Consider the following 20,307-nt stretch of genomic DNA (forward strand, 5'->3'; position numbering starts at 1 on the left):
CCCTGATCCAGCTTTTTGGTTCTTTTTTCAGCCATGACATCATCTCCCCAGATAATAACTTGGATTCACCTGCATATCAGATTTCAGGCTCAGGGAAATAAAAAAATAAAAAAACTAGTATAGGCCCTATGGAATATAACTAAAATATGCCTACTAGCTATCTACTAAATGGAGACTACCCAACTCTTCATCTGCACTATTCCAGCCTTTAGGTTCATCATTAGTTAACAATTTGTTTGGCTTTATATGTTAACTCTCTTTACAGCCACCAGGTTCCAGATGCTAGCATGATGCCAACCGAACTTACCCAGATGGACAACCCCACCAATGTGTCCTGGAGCTCTGATTCCCCAGAACCCTGCCCCAGTAGGAAAAGAGAGAGGCAGGCTGGGAGTCTGGATCAACCTGTTAACGCCCATGTTCAGAGGGGAAGCAATTACAGAAGCCAGACCTTCCACCTTCTGCATCCCACAATGACCTTGGGTTCACACTCCCAGAGGGTTAAGGAATAGGGAAGCTATCAAAGGAGGGGATGGGATATAGAGTTCTGGTGGTGGAATTGTGTGGAGTTGTACTCCTCATATCCTATGGTTTTGTCAGTGTTTCCTTTCTATAAATAAAATTTAAAAATCTTAAAAATTAAAATAAAGAAAAAAGAATAAGAAAGCTATCAAGGAAGGGGATGGGATATGGAATTCTGATGGTGGAAGTTGTGTGGTATTGTGCTCCTCTTATCCTATGGTCTTGTCAATATTTTTATTTTATAAATAACAAAATAATAATAAATAAATAAAATACATGTAATATTTTTAAAATTTATTTCCAGCTCCATCTTATGGACCTTATTTTTCACTTCGTCTTGTGTAGCTTATGTACCCAGATAAGCAAGTTTGATTTTTTTAAGGCCAAGGTACCCCTAAGTTTAAGGAAAGAAATCAGTGACATCTCAGTGGAGCCTTCAGAGTCCAAGACAGCAGAGCTGGGAAGAAATCTGTGACTGTGGAGGGAGAGCCAGTGTGTGATGTGATAATGGGTGTGTTATTAGACAGCCAGGCAGCGCCTACAGGTAGCCAAGTTTTCAAGACCAGGTCAGTCCACTCTGCTCTCAGCTAGTGAGGTGCAGGGAGACAGGCTGTCCTTTAAGCCTTGACTTCTCTCATCTCTAAAAAAAGTAACTTCTTTGCCTTCAGAAGAGATGGATAAACAAGGCTCAAGGATGGAAAAGACTTAACACAGCACCCACAGTCAAGGCAAGAGGCTGTTAGCAACTCTGTGATTTGGACAAACTGGCTGTTGCCCTTACTTCCCAGCAAGGTCTGCGGTAAGAGCCTTCTCCCAGCACTGGCCCCATCCCTACACCACCACCAGGAGCCCTACAGCCAGACTCCAGTGCTCCCCTCCTAAGTCTCCAGCCCAGCCTTGCTAACTGCTACCCAGCAAATGCAACAGGGCCAGGTTAAGGCAAACTCACACCTGCGTGCTAGCTGGGGCAAGGGGGGGAGGGGGGCCCAGAGCACTGGGGAAAGTGGGTTCTCTCCAGGTCATACCTCTCCAAGTGCAGGCTAGACACACACCTCCTACCCCAACCTCCAGCCCCCTTTGGGTTTCTCCACCCTCAACCTCTGATGTGATAATGTGGGTTGGGCTGGGAGTGGTGGACTGCAGGAACTGGAGACGCCGCCTGGGGGCGCTCCCGAACCATTGGGGCAGGTTTGGGAGCGGCGCGGGGGCCCAAAGTCTCCTCCCCCGCCCGCCTCCGCGCTTGTCAGGAGGCTGTTGTGGACGCACGCGGGGGGGGGGGGGGGGGGGGGGAGCTGGGAGCAACGGGAGCGCTCTCACAAAGTTTGCATCCGCGGGTGCGCCAGGCTAGGGCTCGCCTGGCTGAGGGCGGCTGGTGGGCTGCCGGGGCGCGGGCCCGGGAGGCTGCGTGGAGGCGGCGGTGGAGGCGATGATCCGCGCCCCGCTGAGCTCGTCCCGCTGCGCTGGGTGAACCCGCGCAGCCGCTGCCATGGGCACTCTAGGCAAAGCGAGAGAGGCTCCGCGGTGAGTAAGGACTTAGGGATGCGGGGAGTGAGGGGCGCTACCTGGGCCACCCCAGATCTCCCTCCCACCCATTGGCTATGGGAAGCGGGGTGCGCCCTCCAAGGGAAATAATTGGACCGGCTCGGCGGGTGTAGCCAGAGTTTGGACGTTGAGGACAGGTGCGCCCGAGACTGAGGCTGGTTGGGGTGGGGGGACTGCCGGAGGTTCGGGTAGTGCTGGCGAGAGCAGCGCAGCAGAGCGAGCCCGGGAGCCCCGCATCCACGCTGGCCAATCTCCCGACGCTGTTCCCTGCCGGGGTGCCTGGCTCCCTCTCGCTGGCTTTCCTGGCTGCACGCACCTGCTGTGAGCACGGGGCTCAGGCAGCGACACCTGGTGGCCTCCCCGGCCCACGGAGAGCGCGGGTCGAGGGACCCAACCATCTAGACTTTGAGGCAGAGAGCTGAGCTCCCTCCACATGGCTGTTACTCTAGCGAGAGGTCTTAGGAGGGTTTTCTGGTGACAGGAGCGACAGAAAGAATGGCAGTGAGTATGAGGCAGAAAGTAGCTTGGTGGAGGCAGGCAGCTTTTGAGTTTGTCTTCAAATGGGGCCCTAAAAGTGACCACGCACAGACCTCAGCATAGAACTAAGCGCGTTGTGCACCCCACCCCATCCCCAGTGCCATCCACGTGCGCTCTAATATGACCCGCTGTGTCCAGCCTGCACAGGCGCCAAGCCCATGGCGGCAGGAAGCCTGGTGGTGCTGAACTTCCCAGAGCTGAAGGTTCTAGACTCTCTGCATCTCCTCCCCACCCCCCACCGCCCCTCAGGCTAGACTGGAAGAGAGGCTTCAGCCAATTAGTTAAGCCTCTATCATTGGGTCATTTCTTAATTTACAATCAAGTCTAAGGGGGTGGGGCTATGACTACTAGTTTTTAAAAACACACTGTTGCAGATTTAGAACCTATAGATTGTTTTTCATTGCCTGGAATGAAACAGTTAAAAAAAAAAAAACCTTACCTACAGCCATTTCTCCAGAAGAGACAAAGCTTTGAAGATTTCTCTTGCAAAGCGCAGTCGCAGTCAAGAGGGGTGTTGCAAAACAGGTTTCCTAGTTTATGGTGCAGATAATCCCCATCTTCCAGGCCTCCCAGGTGACAGGATTCTGTCTTTCAATTTTTTCTCTTCTCTGCATTCTCCTGCTCTAACCTCTCTGTTGGTCTTTCTGGCCTCCAGACTCTTCAGATTACACCTTTCACCCTCGCTGCCCTTCCTCCTGTCCTGAACACTCTAAGTTCCTTCTTTCTACTTGAATAGACCCAGTCCTCCCAGTTCTGCTAAACCACTCTAACTCTGAGAATCATTTTGTGAACCAAAGTGTTTTCCTCTGCTGGTGACATTAGGAGATTATTATTAAGACTAGAGCCAAAGCAGGATTGGGAGAGGGAAAAGGAGAAGGAGATTCTTTAGATAAGGCTGTTGACAGCCAACGGCAAATAGGTCCTGCACCCATCAGCTGAGGAGGGCTTTCTTTTCATGCTGTCCAGCTCTGCCTTGAGATGTGTGATTCAGCAGTGGTGCCTGAAGCTGAAAGTTGCCTGATAGCAAGGCTGGGCCACCAGCTCCAGGATTATCAAGTTGTCAGTGCTGGGAAGAAAGGAGACAGCATTCATGGCATGGGCCCAGAAGGCCTGTATGTTGGGTGTCCATCGTCACACATGCAGTCCATCATATCTGTAGATAAAGGACTTGGAATCATGGAAGGGTACATCTAGCCTGAGGGTCACTTACACTAGGAGGAAGCCCTGAGACTCAGCCTCTCTGCCATCAGCCCATACTCTGGGAGGACTGTCCTAGTGCCTTCACTTGGATTGACCTTTTCAGCTTCTCTGTGTGGTGTTGGACTTGCCAACTCAGGCACAATAGAAGGGGCTCTGGTCCCAGGCACTGTCAATATTTATTAAGCAAATAAGGTGGGAGAAGTACCAGTTACCCTATCCCATATCTTGCTTTTGTGGGCTGCACAGCCTGGCTGTGTCCGTTGTGTACTTTTCACCACCTTAGTTTCAACAGTGTAGAGCAGAGATAGTCATCTTCCTGAGGTGTCAGCTTTAAAGACCCTGTAGAGGCCTGACACAATGCCTATCATATGCAGTACAGTCACCCACTCTAAGGTGGCCACTGCTGCTTCCTCTCATTTTCAGACACTAATCTGATCCTGGGGCTACCCTGGAGCTGATGCCAGCCAGAAAACTGAATCAGTTCCTTATTTGTGCTAATTTTGTTTATTTTTAATAAATACAGAGAAACTGAGAGGGGAGGGAGGAAAGAGAGAAAAAGAGGTCCAGGTGATGGTATACCTGATTCAGTATACTTGTTACAATGTTCAAGGACCCAGGTTCAAGCCCCTAGCTCCTACCTGCATAGGGCAAGCTTCATAGCTATAACTGTGAGGCAGTGCTACAGGCCTCTCTCTTTCTTTTTCTCTCCCTCCCCTTCCCTCCCTCTCTTTCCCTCGCCCTCCCTCCCCTTTAAACTTCTCTGTCTCTGACCAAGAAATAAATTTATAAATTTTAAAGAGGGAGAGAGAGAGAGAAAGACTTTCAGCCATGCTTCTCTACTCATGAAGCTTGCTCCCCATAGATGGAGGACCAATGGCTTGAACCAGGGCCCTTGTGAATGGTAACATGAGCACTCTACCAAGTGCACCACCACCTGGCCCTTTTAATCAAATCTTTTAGCACCAGCTTGGTCTGGCAGAAATCAGTGTCATGTCAGCTAGCTAGCTGACTACTGGCTTTCATTTGGGTTATCCTAGGCCAAAGAAGAGCCACTGATGCCTGCCATATCCATGCCCTGGAGCACATTTGAAATAGAATCTGAAGATCCAAGATACTGAGTAACCCCCCTCACATGGCCCACTATCTCTTAGCACAGTGGTTTCCCCAGACCCACATGCCCTCAAATTCAATTTGGGTTGAAGTCCCTTCTGGTTAAGATCCTATTTGTTAAGCTTTCCCCAACACTTCTGGGATTGGTTCTCCCTCTCATGAGAACACTTACATGGCTTAGATGGACACTTACTTAATATTTATAGGATTAGGGCCTGGTGGAAGTGCACCCACTACAGCACTTTTGTTACCCTGTGAGAGGACTCAGGCAACAAACCCCAGTGATAATGCTGGTGGCAGAAATAAAGAAATAAATAATAGTTATCTTGACACAGTCTAGAGTCTTTTAAGGAACTTTTTGATCACCTCCATGTAACAGCTAATACAGAATGAGCATCTTTTCCAGTTTGCAGAGTCCTCTCATCTCATGTAAATGCTCTGACTCTGAGCCCTTCTGACCCACTGCAATGCCTTACTTATAGAAGAAGCGCTGATTGACTGGCATATGCCATCATGTTTATCAAAATGTGCAGTGAGTAACAAAAGCAGTGGCTCTGAGGTATAGCTATTATTGTTTTTTCTTTGTCTTGTCTTTTCCTTGGTAGTAAAGTAAAATGAACAACACGGTAGTCCAAGAGAAATAGCTATCTGCTCAGAGGAGTTAACAGCAACAATACCTGTCACCATTAAACCTTCAAAGATTTCCAGATATGTGTGTCTGTATGTTTGTTTCTTTTTCACAGCCAAGGCCTCACTGTTACAGGTTGACTTTTAAGAGAAAGGGAGGCACTACAGTACCAAAGCTTCCTTCAGTGTGGTGGGGACTGGGCTTGACCTTGAGTCATGCACATAGCAAAGCAGCTGCACTACCCAAATGCTCTTTGTTGCCAGCCCTATGTGTTGAGTTTTTAGTAGGAGGGAAACCGCATTTATATGTATCATTTTGCAAGTGAGTAGTAGTTAATCAAGGTCATGACCAAAGATGAAGCTGACTGTGAGTGAATGAAATTTTTTTAAAAAATATTTTATTTATTTATCCCCTTTTGTTGCCCTTGTTGTTTTATTGTTGTAGTTATTATTATTGTTTTTGTTGATGTCATAGTTGTTGGATAGGACAGAGAGAAATGGAGAGAGGAGGGGAAGACAGAGAGGGGGAGAGAAAGACACCTGCAGACCTGCTTCACCACCTGTGAAGCAACTCCCCTGCAGATGGGGAGCCAGGGGCTCAAACCCAGATCCTTAGGCCGGTCCTTGCACTTTGCGCCACACTGAGCTACCGCCTGACTCCCATGGATGAAATCTTAAGCTGTCATTGCCACATCCAAGTCTTATTTTGTTGGTGGTTTTGTTTTGTTTTGTTTTTTCATTCAGTTCTGAAACAAAGCTCTCTGTTTGGTCTGCTTTCTCTTTTAATCTATAAAGATCCAACTAAGTAATGTTTAATGATGAAACTGACTCATGAAATGCTTGTCATAATTATGATCAACAGTGACAAAGAGAATTTGAAAAGCTACCAAGATTTGTGAGGAAGGGGGGGCTGGCTAAAAATCTGAATACCATGGACCATAACCCCTCACTCCAATTCCACCCCATCCTACCTCATACAAGGACCCCCATCTTTGGCTTCTCTCCCAAGGTCCTTGAAATGAAATTGTTCATCTCTTGTACTGATGTCTAGATGACTTGGTTGAAGATGAAACCAACTTAAAAATAATAATAATAAGACTTGAGTCTTAGTGGCTAAAATGGGGGGGAAAAAAAACAGTGCTGGAAGTGAGGAAGTATGAAGATGGCTTGCCTGTCAGGGGATAGGCCCATGGAATCCTCACCCCAAGATGAAGAGCCCTGGTAACAACCCCCAAATCTCACCTTGTTATTTTCTTGGGAGGTGTCTCTTTAACAGCCAACCAGTTTGTTTGCTGTCTCTGCCAAATGGGAGGGTTTTGTCTTCCCTTTTACCAGGGGTGAATTGTCAACTCCTCTCTTCTCCAGCCTGAGCTGTTGGCCTGCTCCTCTGCCTGCACTCACTGCCTCCTCTCTTTCTTGCCAGGAAACTGCCCCATGGATGCAGAGCTGCCCCCAAAGCAAAACTAGAGGCCCAGCCAGGTACTGGCAGCCCCTGCCCCACCCACCCCAGCTTGGTCCAGATCACCCAGTTCCGAATGATGGTATCTTTGGGCCACTTTGCCAAAGGAGCCAGCCTGGATGATCTCATCGACAGCTGCATTCAGTCCTTTGGTGAGTTGGCACCTTGTTGCCCCATCCCCATACCACCCCCCCACGCCACCCCCCGCAGAGAGCTGGCTTTCTTATTTTGTTCTGCCTTAAGAGTGCTCTAGAGACTAGCAACCTAAATCATATTGGGACTTTAAAAATAGCTTTCAAGCCTTTGAAATGTTGGAGATACACACAGTGCCTCTGGCACATGACTGCGTGGGTGGAATAGGTCGTGAAGAGAGGTGTGATTTCCAGCAAAAGAAGTCACCCAGAAAGAGTGTGCCTTCCTCACTGGTTTTAAGATGTCAACGTACCTCTTGCAAAAAAAAAAAAAAAAGCCCTCTTGAAATTCTGAAGTTGTCTGGGGCATTGTCTGTCCCTGTGTTTGAAGGTCACATAAAGGTTACATTCTATGAGTAATCGTTTGTGCGTACATGTGCATATCTTAATTCCTCCATCTAGAGACTAGATGTGATGGAGTGGGGAAGGGCCACCAATAATCAGAATGACTGTGGCTACAAGACACTGGTCAGTAGGCATCTCAATTGGACATCCAAAATCTAGGAGATGGTGGACACAGATGCATGTCAGCAGCAAACTGTAGAAGCAGTGCTGTGTTGTCACCCAGTCTTGACCCTAAAGATATGACTTAGCATAGCTGACAAGCAATTATGTTCAAAAATACACTGTTGTTTTGTTATAAGTGCTGTCTTTCTGATTATTATTTGTAAAATTGTGACTGAATAAGTGTTCCCCTCCAAAAAAAAGGAGTGGTTAACATGGAAGGGAGGGGGGAACTTGTAGGTTTCCAGAACAACTGTCCTCCTTCTGCACCCCTATTTAAACCCCTCCACCCAACCCTCCTGTAGTTGTGAAACAGATAAGCACCAGAGGTGCTAGTCTACTCTAGACCTTTAATGCAATCTGGAGCAGCCCACAGAAGCTGTCATAACTCAGCAGGAAGCATTAGCAGTTGGGTTTAGGGGGATTGGTCAGACCTCATCTACAGAACTGGGTAAGAAAGACTTGGCATCTTACTGACACTCAGAACGATTTAGTATATTGCTGGAAAAAAATTGTTGCATTGAGTTCAACAGGGCTTTGAAGCAGTGACTCTTGGATATTAATGCAGAATCACAGGGTGGATTTTTGTTTTTAGTAACTCATATTCCCAGGACACTCCCCTGAAGTTTTGGGCCCAGTCTAAGGCAGGTGAGGCCAAGGAACTTACATTTCTTTTTTTTCCCCCTCTTCCTTTTCTCTTTCTTCCTTTTCTCCTCCTCAGTTAATTTATTATTATTATTATTATTATTATTATTATCAGAGCATTTCTTAGCTCCAGCTAATGGTGATGCTAGGGATTGAACCTGAGAACTTTGGTACCTCAGCTATGAAAAGCTTTTTAACTATTATGTCATCCCTAGCCTATAAACTAGTATTTCCAATAGGTTCCCAGGTGAGACTAGCCCAGTTGATCTGAGCACATCATTTTGAAAATAACTCCTTTTTCTTTTTGCTGGCTGTAGTCTGTTCAGCTGGGGAAAAGAGGGAGCCTTTTCCTAATCACCCATTAAAAATGGCATTTTAGGGAGTCAGGCTGTAGTGCAGTGGGTTAAGCACACGTGGTGCAAAGCACAAGGACTGACAAAAGGATCCCGGTTTGAGCCCCCAGCTCCCCTCCTGTAGGGGGGTCACTTCACAGGTGGTGAAGCAGGTCTGCAAGTGTCTCTCTTTCTTCCCCTCTCTGTCTTCCCCTCCTCTCTTCATTTCTCTCTGTCCTATTGAACAACGACAACATTAATAACTACAACAATAAAAAACAAAAAAGGGCAACAAAAAGGAATAAATAAATTTTTTAAATATTTTTATTTATTTTCCCTTTGTTGCCCTTGTTTTTTACTGTTGTAGTTATTATTGTTGTTGATGTCATCATTGTTAGATAGGACAGAGAGAAATGGAGAGAAGAGGGGAAGACAGAGAAGGGGAGAAAAAGACCTGCTTCACTGCCTGTGAAGCGACTTCCCTCCAGGTGGGGAGCTGGGGGCTGGAACTGGGATCCTTATGCCGATCCTTGTGCTTCGTGCCACATGTGCTGAACCTGCTGTGCTACTGCCCAACTCCCATAAATAAATATTTTTAAAAATGGCATTTTAATTTCCTTTTCTTGCCCTTTAATCTTCCAGTTAAGGACACCTTTGGAGAAAGAATGGATGGTTTTCCAATTCAAAATGGTCTGCTTAGAAACATAACATGAGTCCAAAGAGACAGCACCCAAGTAGCACAATAGACTTTTCCTGCCCAAGGATAACCAAGGTCCCAGGTTCAGTCCCTGGCACCTCTGTAAGCCAGAGCTGAGCCATGCTCTGATGCAAAACAAAAGCAAAAGCAAAAGCAAAAGCAAAGCAAACCAGTTGTATGTGTGAAGAGATAGGTCTAGAAGAGAAAGCTTAAACACACTGCAAAGGTTACATAGTTTTAGTGGTAACATTTACTAGTCTCTTGCAGAGCAATGTGACTAAATGAACAAGAGTTTTTGTTCTCTTCTCAATTCATTGTGGAAAATTTAGTCACCCACAGTGCAAGATCACCCTTTTCAGGCAAGTGCCTGCTGTGTTCCAGGCTCTTTCTGAACCCTCCAAATACTCTTGACATCAGTTTGGGAAATACTTGACAGATCCTATAGTCCTTTTCCTAAACTGTGGAGCCAGATCCTTCCTACCTTCAACAGAATCCATAAGTTCTAAAATTATGTTGCTTTCTGGAATATGTTGAACTGGACAAACGTGCCTTAAAATTCAAAAACTGACCCCACCTCTAGGTAGGAAGCTTCACTAGTGGTGCAGTAGTGCTGCAGGTGCTTCTCTTTCTATCCCCTCCTATCCATGTTTCTGTCTCAATCTGAAAAGAGAGGAGAGAGAGAGAGAGAGAGAGAGAGAGAAGGCCATCTGGAACAATGGTGGTGTTGTGCGGACACCAAGCCCCAGTAATAACCTGGCTGGAAAAATAAAATTCAAAAGTTGTAAAAACCCCCCCTGAGAGTCTCATAACACTTTGTATTTGTCACAATGTTAGAAAGAAGCATTTGTTAAGCCCCTGATTTCACTGGACACTGTGTTGGCCTGTGCGCATGGAGAACTGTAAGCACCCAGTTCTGTTACTAGAGCGTACAGTAGCTAGGAAGGAAATTTAAAAAAAAAAAAATCTAATGGCCAGCTTTAGTGCAGTGGGTTAAGTGCAAGACCTGGTTAGAGCCCCCAGCTCCCCACCTGCAGGGGGGTCACTTCACTACCCTTTGCTGTCTTCCCCTCCTCTCTTGGTTTCTCTCTGTCCTATCCAACAATAATAATGACAGCACAAATGGGGAAAAATGACCTCCAGGAGCAGTGGATTTCATAGTGCAAGCAGGGCCCCAGCAATAACCCTGGAGGCAAAAAAAAAAAAATCTATGCAAAAGACAGCAGTAGTAAACTAAGATGTGCAGAAACAATAACCCCCGTACACTGATATGAGTGAAGACCTAGGCTGCAGCGATCAGCCACTGCTCAGACTTGCCATGGGCCATGGTGAGGCAGCAGGGAGGCCAGGGGTAAGCTCAAAGGGCTTTGCGTGTGGTGCACTGCACAGCTTCCTGCCACAGAATTTACATGTAGGAGGCAAGAAAGCAAACGCACCATTTGAGTGGAGGGTGCAGGGGACAACTCAGGCACCTGTGATTTGAACTGTGATCTTGTTCTTTGGTTATCAGCAGGCCTGTCTCATGGGAGGCAGGTGGGGACTTAAAGACAGCAGAGCTGGTGGAGAGCAGAAGGCTGTGCTGAGGAAAATCCTGGCCAAGTGTGTGCTTTTCATATTAATGTAATGCTGATGCTTCTCTTGAATCCTGTCACCCCGCATTTCCCCCAGTTTGCGGAGAAAAGTTCCATGTTCAGCGGGGAAGCAATTACAGAAGCCAGACCTTCCACCTTCTGCAACCCACAACGACCCTGGGTCCATGCTTCCAGAGGGATAGAGAATGGGAAAGCTATCAGGAGAGGGGATGGGATATGGAGATTGGGTGGTGGGAATTGTGTGGAGTTGTACCCCTCCTACCCTATGGTTTTGTTAATTTATCCTTTCTTAAATAAAAAATAAATTAAAAAAAAAGCAATCTAGGGTCTGGCAGAGTGCACACACATTACGTTGGTCAAGGGGCTGGGTTCAAGCACAAGGCCTCTGCATTTGGGTACTTGCAAACAAAGCTTCCACAAGCTATGGAGTGGTGTTATAGTATCTTCTTTTTCTGTCTTTCTTTCCCTTTCTATTTCCTTCTATCTTTCACTCTCTGGAGCAGAGCTAAAAACATTTTTTCTGCTAAGGATCATCTGAATATTAATAACATCATTCGTGGGTCATACAAAATTGCACTTAAATTGGCTATGATAAAACCTCCCAGGTTCAAGCCCTGTACACCACCAGCAGGGGAAAGCTTCATGAGCAATGAAGCAGTGCTGCAGGTGCCTCTCTTTCCCTCCTCTCTCTCTCCCTTCCCCCCTTTCAATTTCTCAGTCCTATCAAGCAAAATAAATAAATATTGCATATGGTAACATGTGTGCTCAATCAGTTGCGCCACTGCCCAGCCTCTGCTTTCAGCTGTCTTAACTGATGATTCTCTCTCAAGTGTTGCTGGTGTTAATTACCACCCACCTGATTCTCTTCAGTGACAGGGCACACCTACTACTATGCCTGTACGAATTGGTGGCCAGTTTGAACAGATTAAGGATCCTTTCAGAAGCTTGCCAATGTCAGATAGCAGCTTGCAGACCCTTGATTAAAACTCCGACCCTTAAGTCAGAGCTTCTGGCTTCAACCATGACACAACCCACACCCACCTTCTGTTTGAATCAGAGGTGCCACTTTACCTCCTAGAGCCATTCCTGCTAGTTAACCCACTCTGACAACAATCACACCAACCTGGGGCCTTGATGGCACGTATGCATGAATCATACCATCTGCCACCAAGCTCCAGAGGACCTATGAGATCATCTGGGCCTTTTCAAATGCTTTCACTCAGCAGCAAGCTGGCTGCCGCATGCAGTGCCACGTGTGGGGGGGGGGGTTCAGATTCCCCAGCCCATAGAGTTGTCCACATGACTCTCACTGAATGCAAGCAATGCAAGCCAGCTGCAGCCAGTATCACAGAGGACACTGGACATGTCCCAGAAAATTTGGTCAGTTGTTGGTGGGTTTCTTTTTCTTTTTTTTTTTTTTTACCAGAGCACTACTCAGCTCTGCCTTGTGGTGTTAGGGATTGAATCTTGGACCTTTGTGCCTCAGGTGTGAAAGTCTTTCCCTTTTGTTGCCCTTGTTTTTATTGTTGTAGTTATTATTGTTGTCGTTGTTGGATAGGACAGAGAGAAATGGAGAGAGAAGGGGAAGACAGGGGAAGAGAAAGATAGACACACCTGCAGCCCTGCTTCACCACCTGTGAAGCAACTCCTGTGAAGGTGGGGAGCTGGGGCGGGGGGGGGGGGGACTCAAACCAGGATCCTTATGCTGGTCCTTGCACTTTGCACCACTTATGCCTAACCTGCTGTGCTACCGCCTGACTCCCATCTTTAACTTTTTTTTTTTCAACAACGATATCACTCAGGATCCATGCTTCCTTGACTTCTGATTTTTCTCTATTTCTCCTGCATTGGGCCATTTGTATATTTATAAATTCATTCAAGGGCCATACAAAATTGTCAGCTTAAAAATTATCATTTAGTGTTGCTATGAAAAAATCTCCTAGGTTTGTTGAATTTCAATTTCTGCTGACAGTTGCCTTGGCAGGGTCATACCAAATGTCATTCCTCACCCTTGGGCTACGTAGGAGAGGAGGGAGAGACAGAGAGAAGAGAGACACTGCAGCACTATTCTGTTAGTGGAGCTCTCCCCTTGCAGATGCTCCCACATGGAGGCCTGGGTCAGGTGACAGCATTGTTTGTTTTAAATTGTATCATTTTTTAAATTTTATTTATTGGATAGAAACAGAAATCGAGAGATGGGGGAGATAGGAGAGACAGAAAGACACCTGCAGACCTGCTTCACCACTTGTGAAGTGACCCCCCCTACAGGTGGGGAGCTGCGGGCTCTAACTGGGAACCCTATGTGGGTCATTGCACTTCATGCCATGTGTGCTTAACCCACTATGCAGCCCCTTGTTTGTTTGTTTTTAGCTGTTACATATGTGTTGATTTTCTTCTAAACTCAAAACATCCCTGAAGAAGGGGAAAAGGTCAGCAAGGCATTCTTGTGTCTGCTGGACAAATGAGAAAATGAATGGAATCTCTGAGAACTGAAATAAGTTGTTCCATCACTCCCTGAAGTCTGAGCAGTCACATTGGAGTCTTCTTCAAGAGGTAGGCTGTGCAGTGCTGAGAGGAGACCTGTACCCTGCACCCCAAGCCCCTCCTGCAGGTCTGGCTGCCCCATTTAGAAATTAAACTCCTGGCAGTGGGAGACACCTTGGTGGTATGTCTCCTGTTTGTCAAGTGTCTGCCTGAAATTCTCTCTGAAACAGTGGTAACTAAAATTCCCCCGTGCACCAATGCCCTGATGATTTTGCTCTTTGCTTGTATGTGGGATATCAATGGCTCAAGCAAACAAACTTACAAAAACAAAAAGTAATTAGACTGTCTCTTGGAATCTGTGAACATAATGGTTGTTGGGGCTATGGGAACACAGGAACTCTGGCAGTGGGTGTGGGAGCTATATGCAAACACATAGTACAGAGACTATCCATACACCCAAGATCTTATAATTTTATAAAGCAATATTAAATCATTAGTAATAAAAATAATACTTAAAATTGTCTTGTGCATTGTATTTGCAATATCCAAAGACTTCTCAGACAAGAAAAACTCCAAAAAATAGGTGTATTTCCTGCACTGATGAATACATGAAAAGTTTATACATGGTGGGAGAGATAGCATAGTGGTTATGTAAAGACTGTCATGCCTGAGGCTCTGGGGTCCCAGGTTTAATCCCTAACACTTCCATAAACCAGAGCTGAGGAGTGCTCTGGTCTCTTTTGCTCTCTATCATTCTCTCTGTATGTCTCATTAAAATAAACAAATAGAATATTTTTAAAGAGAAAAACTTGTACAGAACTCAGCTACCCTAGTGATAAGTGCTGTAACTCTCCCACTAGGATTATCACTGGGTCACAGAGCTGCATGATTCTACCCCTCCTGGGGGTGATTATTTTATTTTATTTTATTTTATTTTATTTTTGATAGAAGGTGAGAGGGAAAGGGAAGAGAAGAGAAACACCACAGTAATACTCCTCTGTTATTGAACTCTCCCTTTATTCATGGTGCTGCCATGGAGTGGGCAGTACCTGAACCCAGGTCTCCTCACACATGGTAAAGTTTGTGCTCTACTGGTGAGCTACCTCCTGACCACTTCCTATGTATTTTTCCAATGTGTTAGTAAAGTAATGCTTTTAACTAAACAAGTAAATAGTATAACCTTTTAAAGCTCAAAACAATACCAAATGCTACAAAATGAAGATTACCTTACCTCTGAGTCTCACAGGGCTTCTCCCAGAGGCAGCCATGATTAGCGCTTTCTCTTATGTTCCCATGCATTTTCTATCACATGTAAATTTTAGGCAAAGAAATTCATTTTCCTTGAACAAAGAGGACCTTACTATGCAGTTCCTCACTCTCTTGGGTTTTTTTTTTCCCCTTTGACATATTTTAAAGCTCTTTTTATGCCATCATAAATTAACTTGTCTCAGTCTTTTGAGTGACTATGTGTTTATTGTATTAGTATGATTACTGTTTATCACCAGGTTTATCGCTGAGGCTCAGTCCTGTAGAGATCCACCTTTCCTTTTTACAACAACAGAGAAAATGTTTATTTATTGAGACAAATTATTCACTTGTCACTGCTAGTATTCATCATAGCAGTGGACATCCTTGTCAGAGCAGCTGTGCTTTGAGGAAGTAAAAGAGTTAAAAAGCACAAATGAGGGACTGGGCAGTGGTGCACCTGGCAGATTCCATGTGCAGGTACCTGGTTTCATGTCCCCAGTCCTGCCTGCAGGGGAAGTTTCATGAGTGGGAAAGCTGTGCTCTCTGTCTCTTCTCTATCTCCATTCCCACTCCATTTTTCTCTGTCTCTATAAAGATAAGTAAATAGCCACCATGCAGACACAGAAACCCAGCAATAACCTTGGTGTCAATGAAAAAAAAGGCATCTATGTTAAAAAGGAAAAGATAAAACTGTCACTATTTACAGATGACATCATTTTACATATAGAAAAACCTATTGATAAAATATAAAATTATAAAACTATTAAAATAACAAAGTTTCAGCTCATAAAATAAGTTAATTGTGTTTCTGTACATAGTGAACTGCTAGACAAATTGCATTTTACAACAGCATCAGGAAGGATAAAATACCTGGGAATTAATTTTTTTTAATTATTGACTTAGTAATGATCAACAAGATCATAGGACAAGAGGGGTACAATTCACAATTCCCACCACTAGAGTTCCATATCCCACCCCCTCTATTGGAAGCTTCCCTATTATTTAGCCTTCTGGGAGCATGGACTCAGGAACAGATCCACCATTCTTTGTTTTTAATATTTATTTATTTATTTATTTATTTATTCCCTTTTGTTGCCCTTGTTGTTTTATTGTTGTAGTTATTGTTATTATTATTGGTGTCATTGTTGTTGTATAGGACAGAGAGAAATGGAGAGAGGAGGATCTGCTTCACCACCTGTGAAGCGACTCCTCTGCAGGTGGGGAGCCAGGGCGTCAAATAGGGATCCTTACACCATTCCTTGCACTTTGCACCTCCTGCGCTTAACCCGCTGCACTACCGCCCAACTCCCTAGATCCACCATTCTTAAAGGTTATTTTTTATAGACAATGAGAGGCAGAGAGGAGATGGAGGTAGAGAGAGAGAAGGAAGAAAAAGACCTGTAGTGCTGCTCCTCCACTCATGAAGCTCTCCCTCTGCAGGTACTACAGTTCCTACCAGTACTTGAATCCAAGTCCTCAAGCATGATAATGTGTGTATTCTATCAGGTACACCACCACCCAGCCCTAACAATATAGCATTTCATTGTATAGATATATCACTATTTAATTATGAATTATAACTTACTCTTCAGTGCTCTAGTTGTTTCTTTTTGTACATTTTAAATATTGTTGCAGTAAACACATTGTTAAGTATATTCTTATATGCATCTAAGTAAATTTTATCTGAAAAAGCATTGTGCCCCATTTGACAAAATAACTCACTTGAATAGTATGCTGCTTTGCCCTGTGTGCAATCCAGGTTAAAGCCTGGTTCCCACTGAATTGAAGGAAGCTTTAATGCTGTGTTCTCTCTCTTCCCTTGCCCCCCTCTTCCCTCTTCTCCCTGCATTTTTGCATCTTTGTCTAAAAAAAAAAAAAATCTTACTGGACTGGGAGGTAGTGCACCTGGTTAAGTGTATATGTTAACATGCACAGGGACCCTAGTTCAAGCCCCTGGTCCCCACCTACAGGGGGAAGCTTCACAAGCAGTGAAGCAGTACTGCAGGTGTCTCTCTGTCTCTGTCTCCCTTCATTCTCAATTTCATTCTGTTCTATCCAATAAAAATAAAGTTAAAATAGGGAATCGGGCTGTAGCACAGTGGGTTAAGTGTAGGTGGCGCAAAGCACAAGGATCGGCCTAAGGATCCCAGTTCGAGCCCCCGGCTCCCCACCTGCAGCGGGGGTCGTTTCACAAGCAGTGAAGCAGGTCTGCAGGTGTCTATCTTTCTCTTCCCCCTCTGTCTTCCCTTCCTCTCTCCATTTCTCTCTGTCCTATCCAACAACAACGACATCAATAATAACTACAACAATAAAACAACAAGGGCAACAAAAGGGAGTAAATAAAAAAAGATCACTTTGTTTAAAAAATAAAATAAAGTTAAAGAAAATTTATTGAAATAGTTACCTCATTTGCAATTTTACCAGCCATCTCTCAATACTCTCATCTGTGTCTATTGTCAGCACCTTTATCTGCCATTGTGTTAGGCTCAGGAAGACTCTGACCAAATTTCCACTTCCCCATGCTGCCTGTTTCTTAGAAAGAAGATGGAGACCTTTCCAAGATTCACTTTATGTTCTGTATCTTGTCATTTCATCTCCATCACTGTAGCTCATATCACCCATCCTTAGTGCTGGGTCTGCAACCTGTGGCCTCCTGCCTGTAAGTGTTATGTTCTATTGAATCATGATTTTCCTCAAAGCAGAGGGAAGGCCAGGTTTTCCTCATTACTCTATAGTGTAGACTCAGAGCACAGGTCCAGAGTGGTGGCTCCAGGGAACAGAGTCCAGTCAGCTTCAGGCCAGGCAGGCACCTCTGGGGGAGGAGGCCACAGCTTTCCCCTTTGTAGCGAAATCTGGCCACTGGGAGTCACATGCCAGCTTCCTGGGGCTCTCACTTCCTGAAAGTTTGGTACACTAGACTAGCCTCCAGTGATTCTATACTTGGGGTGCTGTTTGTCTACTCAAGGCCTGTCTGCTTTATCGGTAACAGACAGGTCTCATAAATATCTCCAGTGGTTTAGGTTGACTTCCAGGCTTAAGACAGGAGATAGGGAATCCCCTTATTGCTCATATGTGCTCTCCCATGTGGTGGTGCCTCTAAAAGACCTCTATCATAAGAAACAGGGATAGTCTTTAATATGTTTCTGCATGGAACTAGGTGATAGGCACTCAGCAAAGCTCATGTTACCATGTGCAAGGACCCAGGTTCAAGCCCCAGTTGGGATGCTTCACATGTGGTAAAGCAGTGCTTTTTCTCTCCCTCTCTCTCTCTCTCTCCCCATCTCTATCTCTATGCCTCTATCAAAAGAGAAAGAAAAGGGGGAAATGGCTAATGGTAGTGCTGTAGCAGGCACCAAAATAAAATAAGATAAATAAAATAAAATAATCTTTAGGCATAAAGCTGGCAATGCCTTTGAGAAGCTGAGCATTTAAGTTGAGTTAGTTTACCCAGCCAAGAGACAGAGAGACACACAAAGTAGACTGACAGCTTGAACACTCACTATGATCTGCTTGAACTGGTTCCATCAATAATCACAAAACCCCATAACAACATTATGTTGTTATTTTTTCTGCCACAAAGATGACTTATGGGCTTCTGTGTACATGATTCCACCAGTCCCAGTAGACTCTTATTGTCATTACTTTTTTAAATGGAGGAGAAACTATAAGGAGGGAGAGAGTGAAAGAGAAGGGAGAGGAGAGACATCACAGCACTGCTCCACTGCTCATGAAGCTTCCTACAGATATTCCTATGTAGAGTCCCAGAGTTCAAACTTGGGTCTTTGAACATGGTAACATGTACACTCTACCTAGTTAGCCATCTTCCAGTCCCTTATTTTACTCTTTTTTTAAATTTTATTTATAAAAAGGAAATACTGACAAAACCATAGGATAAGAGGGGTACAACTTCACACAATTCCCATCATCAGAACTCCATATCCCATCCCCTCCCCTGATAGCTTTCCTGTTTTTTTAACCCTCTGGGAGTATGGACCCAAGGTCATTGTGGAATGCAGAAGATCTGGCTTCTATAATTGCTTCCCCACTGAACATGGGCATTGGCAAGTCGATCCAGACTCCCAGCCTGCCTCTCTTTCCCTAGTGGGGCAGGATTCTGGGGAATCAGAGCTCCAGGACACATTGGTGGGCTTGTCTGTCCAGGGAAGTCTGGTTGGCATCATGCTAGCATCTGGAACCTGGTGGCTGGAAAGAGAGTTAACATATAAAGCCAAACAAATTGTTGACTAATCATGAACCTAAAGGCTGGAATAGTGCAGATGAAGAGTTGGTGGTGGGTAGTCTCCATTTTGTAGATAGTAGGCATATTTTAGTTATATTCCAAAGGGCCTGTGGCTATACTAGTGTTTTTTTTTCCCTGAGCCTGAAATCTGATATGCAGGTGAATCCAAGTTATTGTCTGGGGAGATGATGTCAGGGAAGAGAGTAGCTCCCAAATATGGGAAAGGTATATAAATATTTTTTACTTTAAACCCCATTGTTATTTTGCTCTTATACCTAGTAGAAATTAAGGCTCGATATGTAAAGTAACCTGTGGCAAGTGTCTCAGCTCATTAGCAGGAGAATCTTTAAGCTGTGAGCTCTGGTAATTTTTTTTAGTGTTTTTTATTATCTTTATTTATTTGATAGAGACAGCCAGAAATTGAGAGGGAAGGGGAGATAGGGAGAGAGATAGAGAGACACCTACAGCTACACCTACTGCTTTACTACTTGTAAAGCTTTCCTCCTGCAGGTGGGGACCAGGGGCTTGAACCTAGGTCCCTACACATTAAGATGTGTGTTCAGTCAGGTGTGTCACCATCCAGCCCCTCTGTTCACTTTATCTCCAGTGTTTTATCCACTACAGAAGTTTCCTGGAATTCGGATGATAGTGTAGCGAGTTAAGCGCATGTGGCGCAAAGCGCAAGGACCAGTATAAGAATCCCGGTTCGAGCCCCTGGTTCCCCACCTGCAGGGGAGTTACTTCACAAGTGGTGAAGCAGGTTTGCAGGTGTCTATCTTCCTCTCCCCCTCTCTGTCTTCCCTTCCTCTCTCCATTTCTCTCTGTCCTATCTAACATTGATGACATCAGTAACAACAATAATAACTACAACAACAATAAAAAAAAAACCAAAAGCAACAAAAGGGAAAATAAGTAAATATATATATATATATATACATATATATATATATGTATATATATATATATGTTTCCCCCAGTGTAAGAGTAAGCTGTGATCATCAGGGTTGAAAGAGAAACTGGTGGACACACTTCTTATTCTGAGGGTCAACTCCAGATGTTTTCATTTCAGTTACCATTGCTATGGCTTTGATAAAGATGGACCAGACACTAATTTCAAGAAATACTGTCCACTTGATTCTTGGATGTCCTGAGCATTTTTGTCATGCTTTCTAGTAAAATGTGGAAAATCCAAAAGGTGTATTCAGAGAAAAAATAGAGTAGGGCTGTGGAGACAGCATAATGGTTATGCAAAGAACTTTCTGCCTGAGACTCCAAAGTTAACACTCAATTCTCCAACCACCATAAGTAGTTCTCTAGAAAAAAAAAAAAAAAAGGAAGGAAAGAAAAAGAAAGATAAGGTAAATGGGTTTTTCAACATCT

The 20,307-nt window shown here is 44.7% G+C and overlaps 1 protein-coding gene across 2 annotated transcripts in view; it reads left to right on the plus strand.

The window, feature by feature from the left end:
- Positions 1-1,142: 1,142 nt before the first annotated feature.
- RASGRP1 (RAS guanyl releasing protein 1) overlaps positions 1,143-20,307 on the plus strand; it is an 80,426-nt gene continuing 61,261 nt past the window's right edge. Inside the window, exons 1-2 of one of the 2 annotated variants that reach the window (XM_060175157.1) lie at positions 1,143-1,321; positions 6,962-7,149. In XM_060175157.1, coding sequence (XP_060031140.1) covers positions 7,074-7,149 — 76 coding nt within the window. In that variant the 5' untranslated portion in view covers positions 1,143-1,321; positions 6,962-7,073. Of the gene's footprint in view, positions 1,322-1,814; positions 2,044-6,961; positions 7,150-20,307 lie in introns of those variants that run through there. The other variant, XM_007528912.3, reaches the window with a different exon arrangement.

The sequence above is a fragment of the Erinaceus europaeus genome, chromosome 16 (genome assembly GCF_950295315.1).
Source record: "Erinaceus europaeus chromosome 16, mEriEur2.1, whole genome shotgun sequence".
NCBI lineage: Eukaryota > Metazoa > Chordata > Mammalia > Eulipotyphla > Erinaceidae > Erinaceus > Erinaceus europaeus.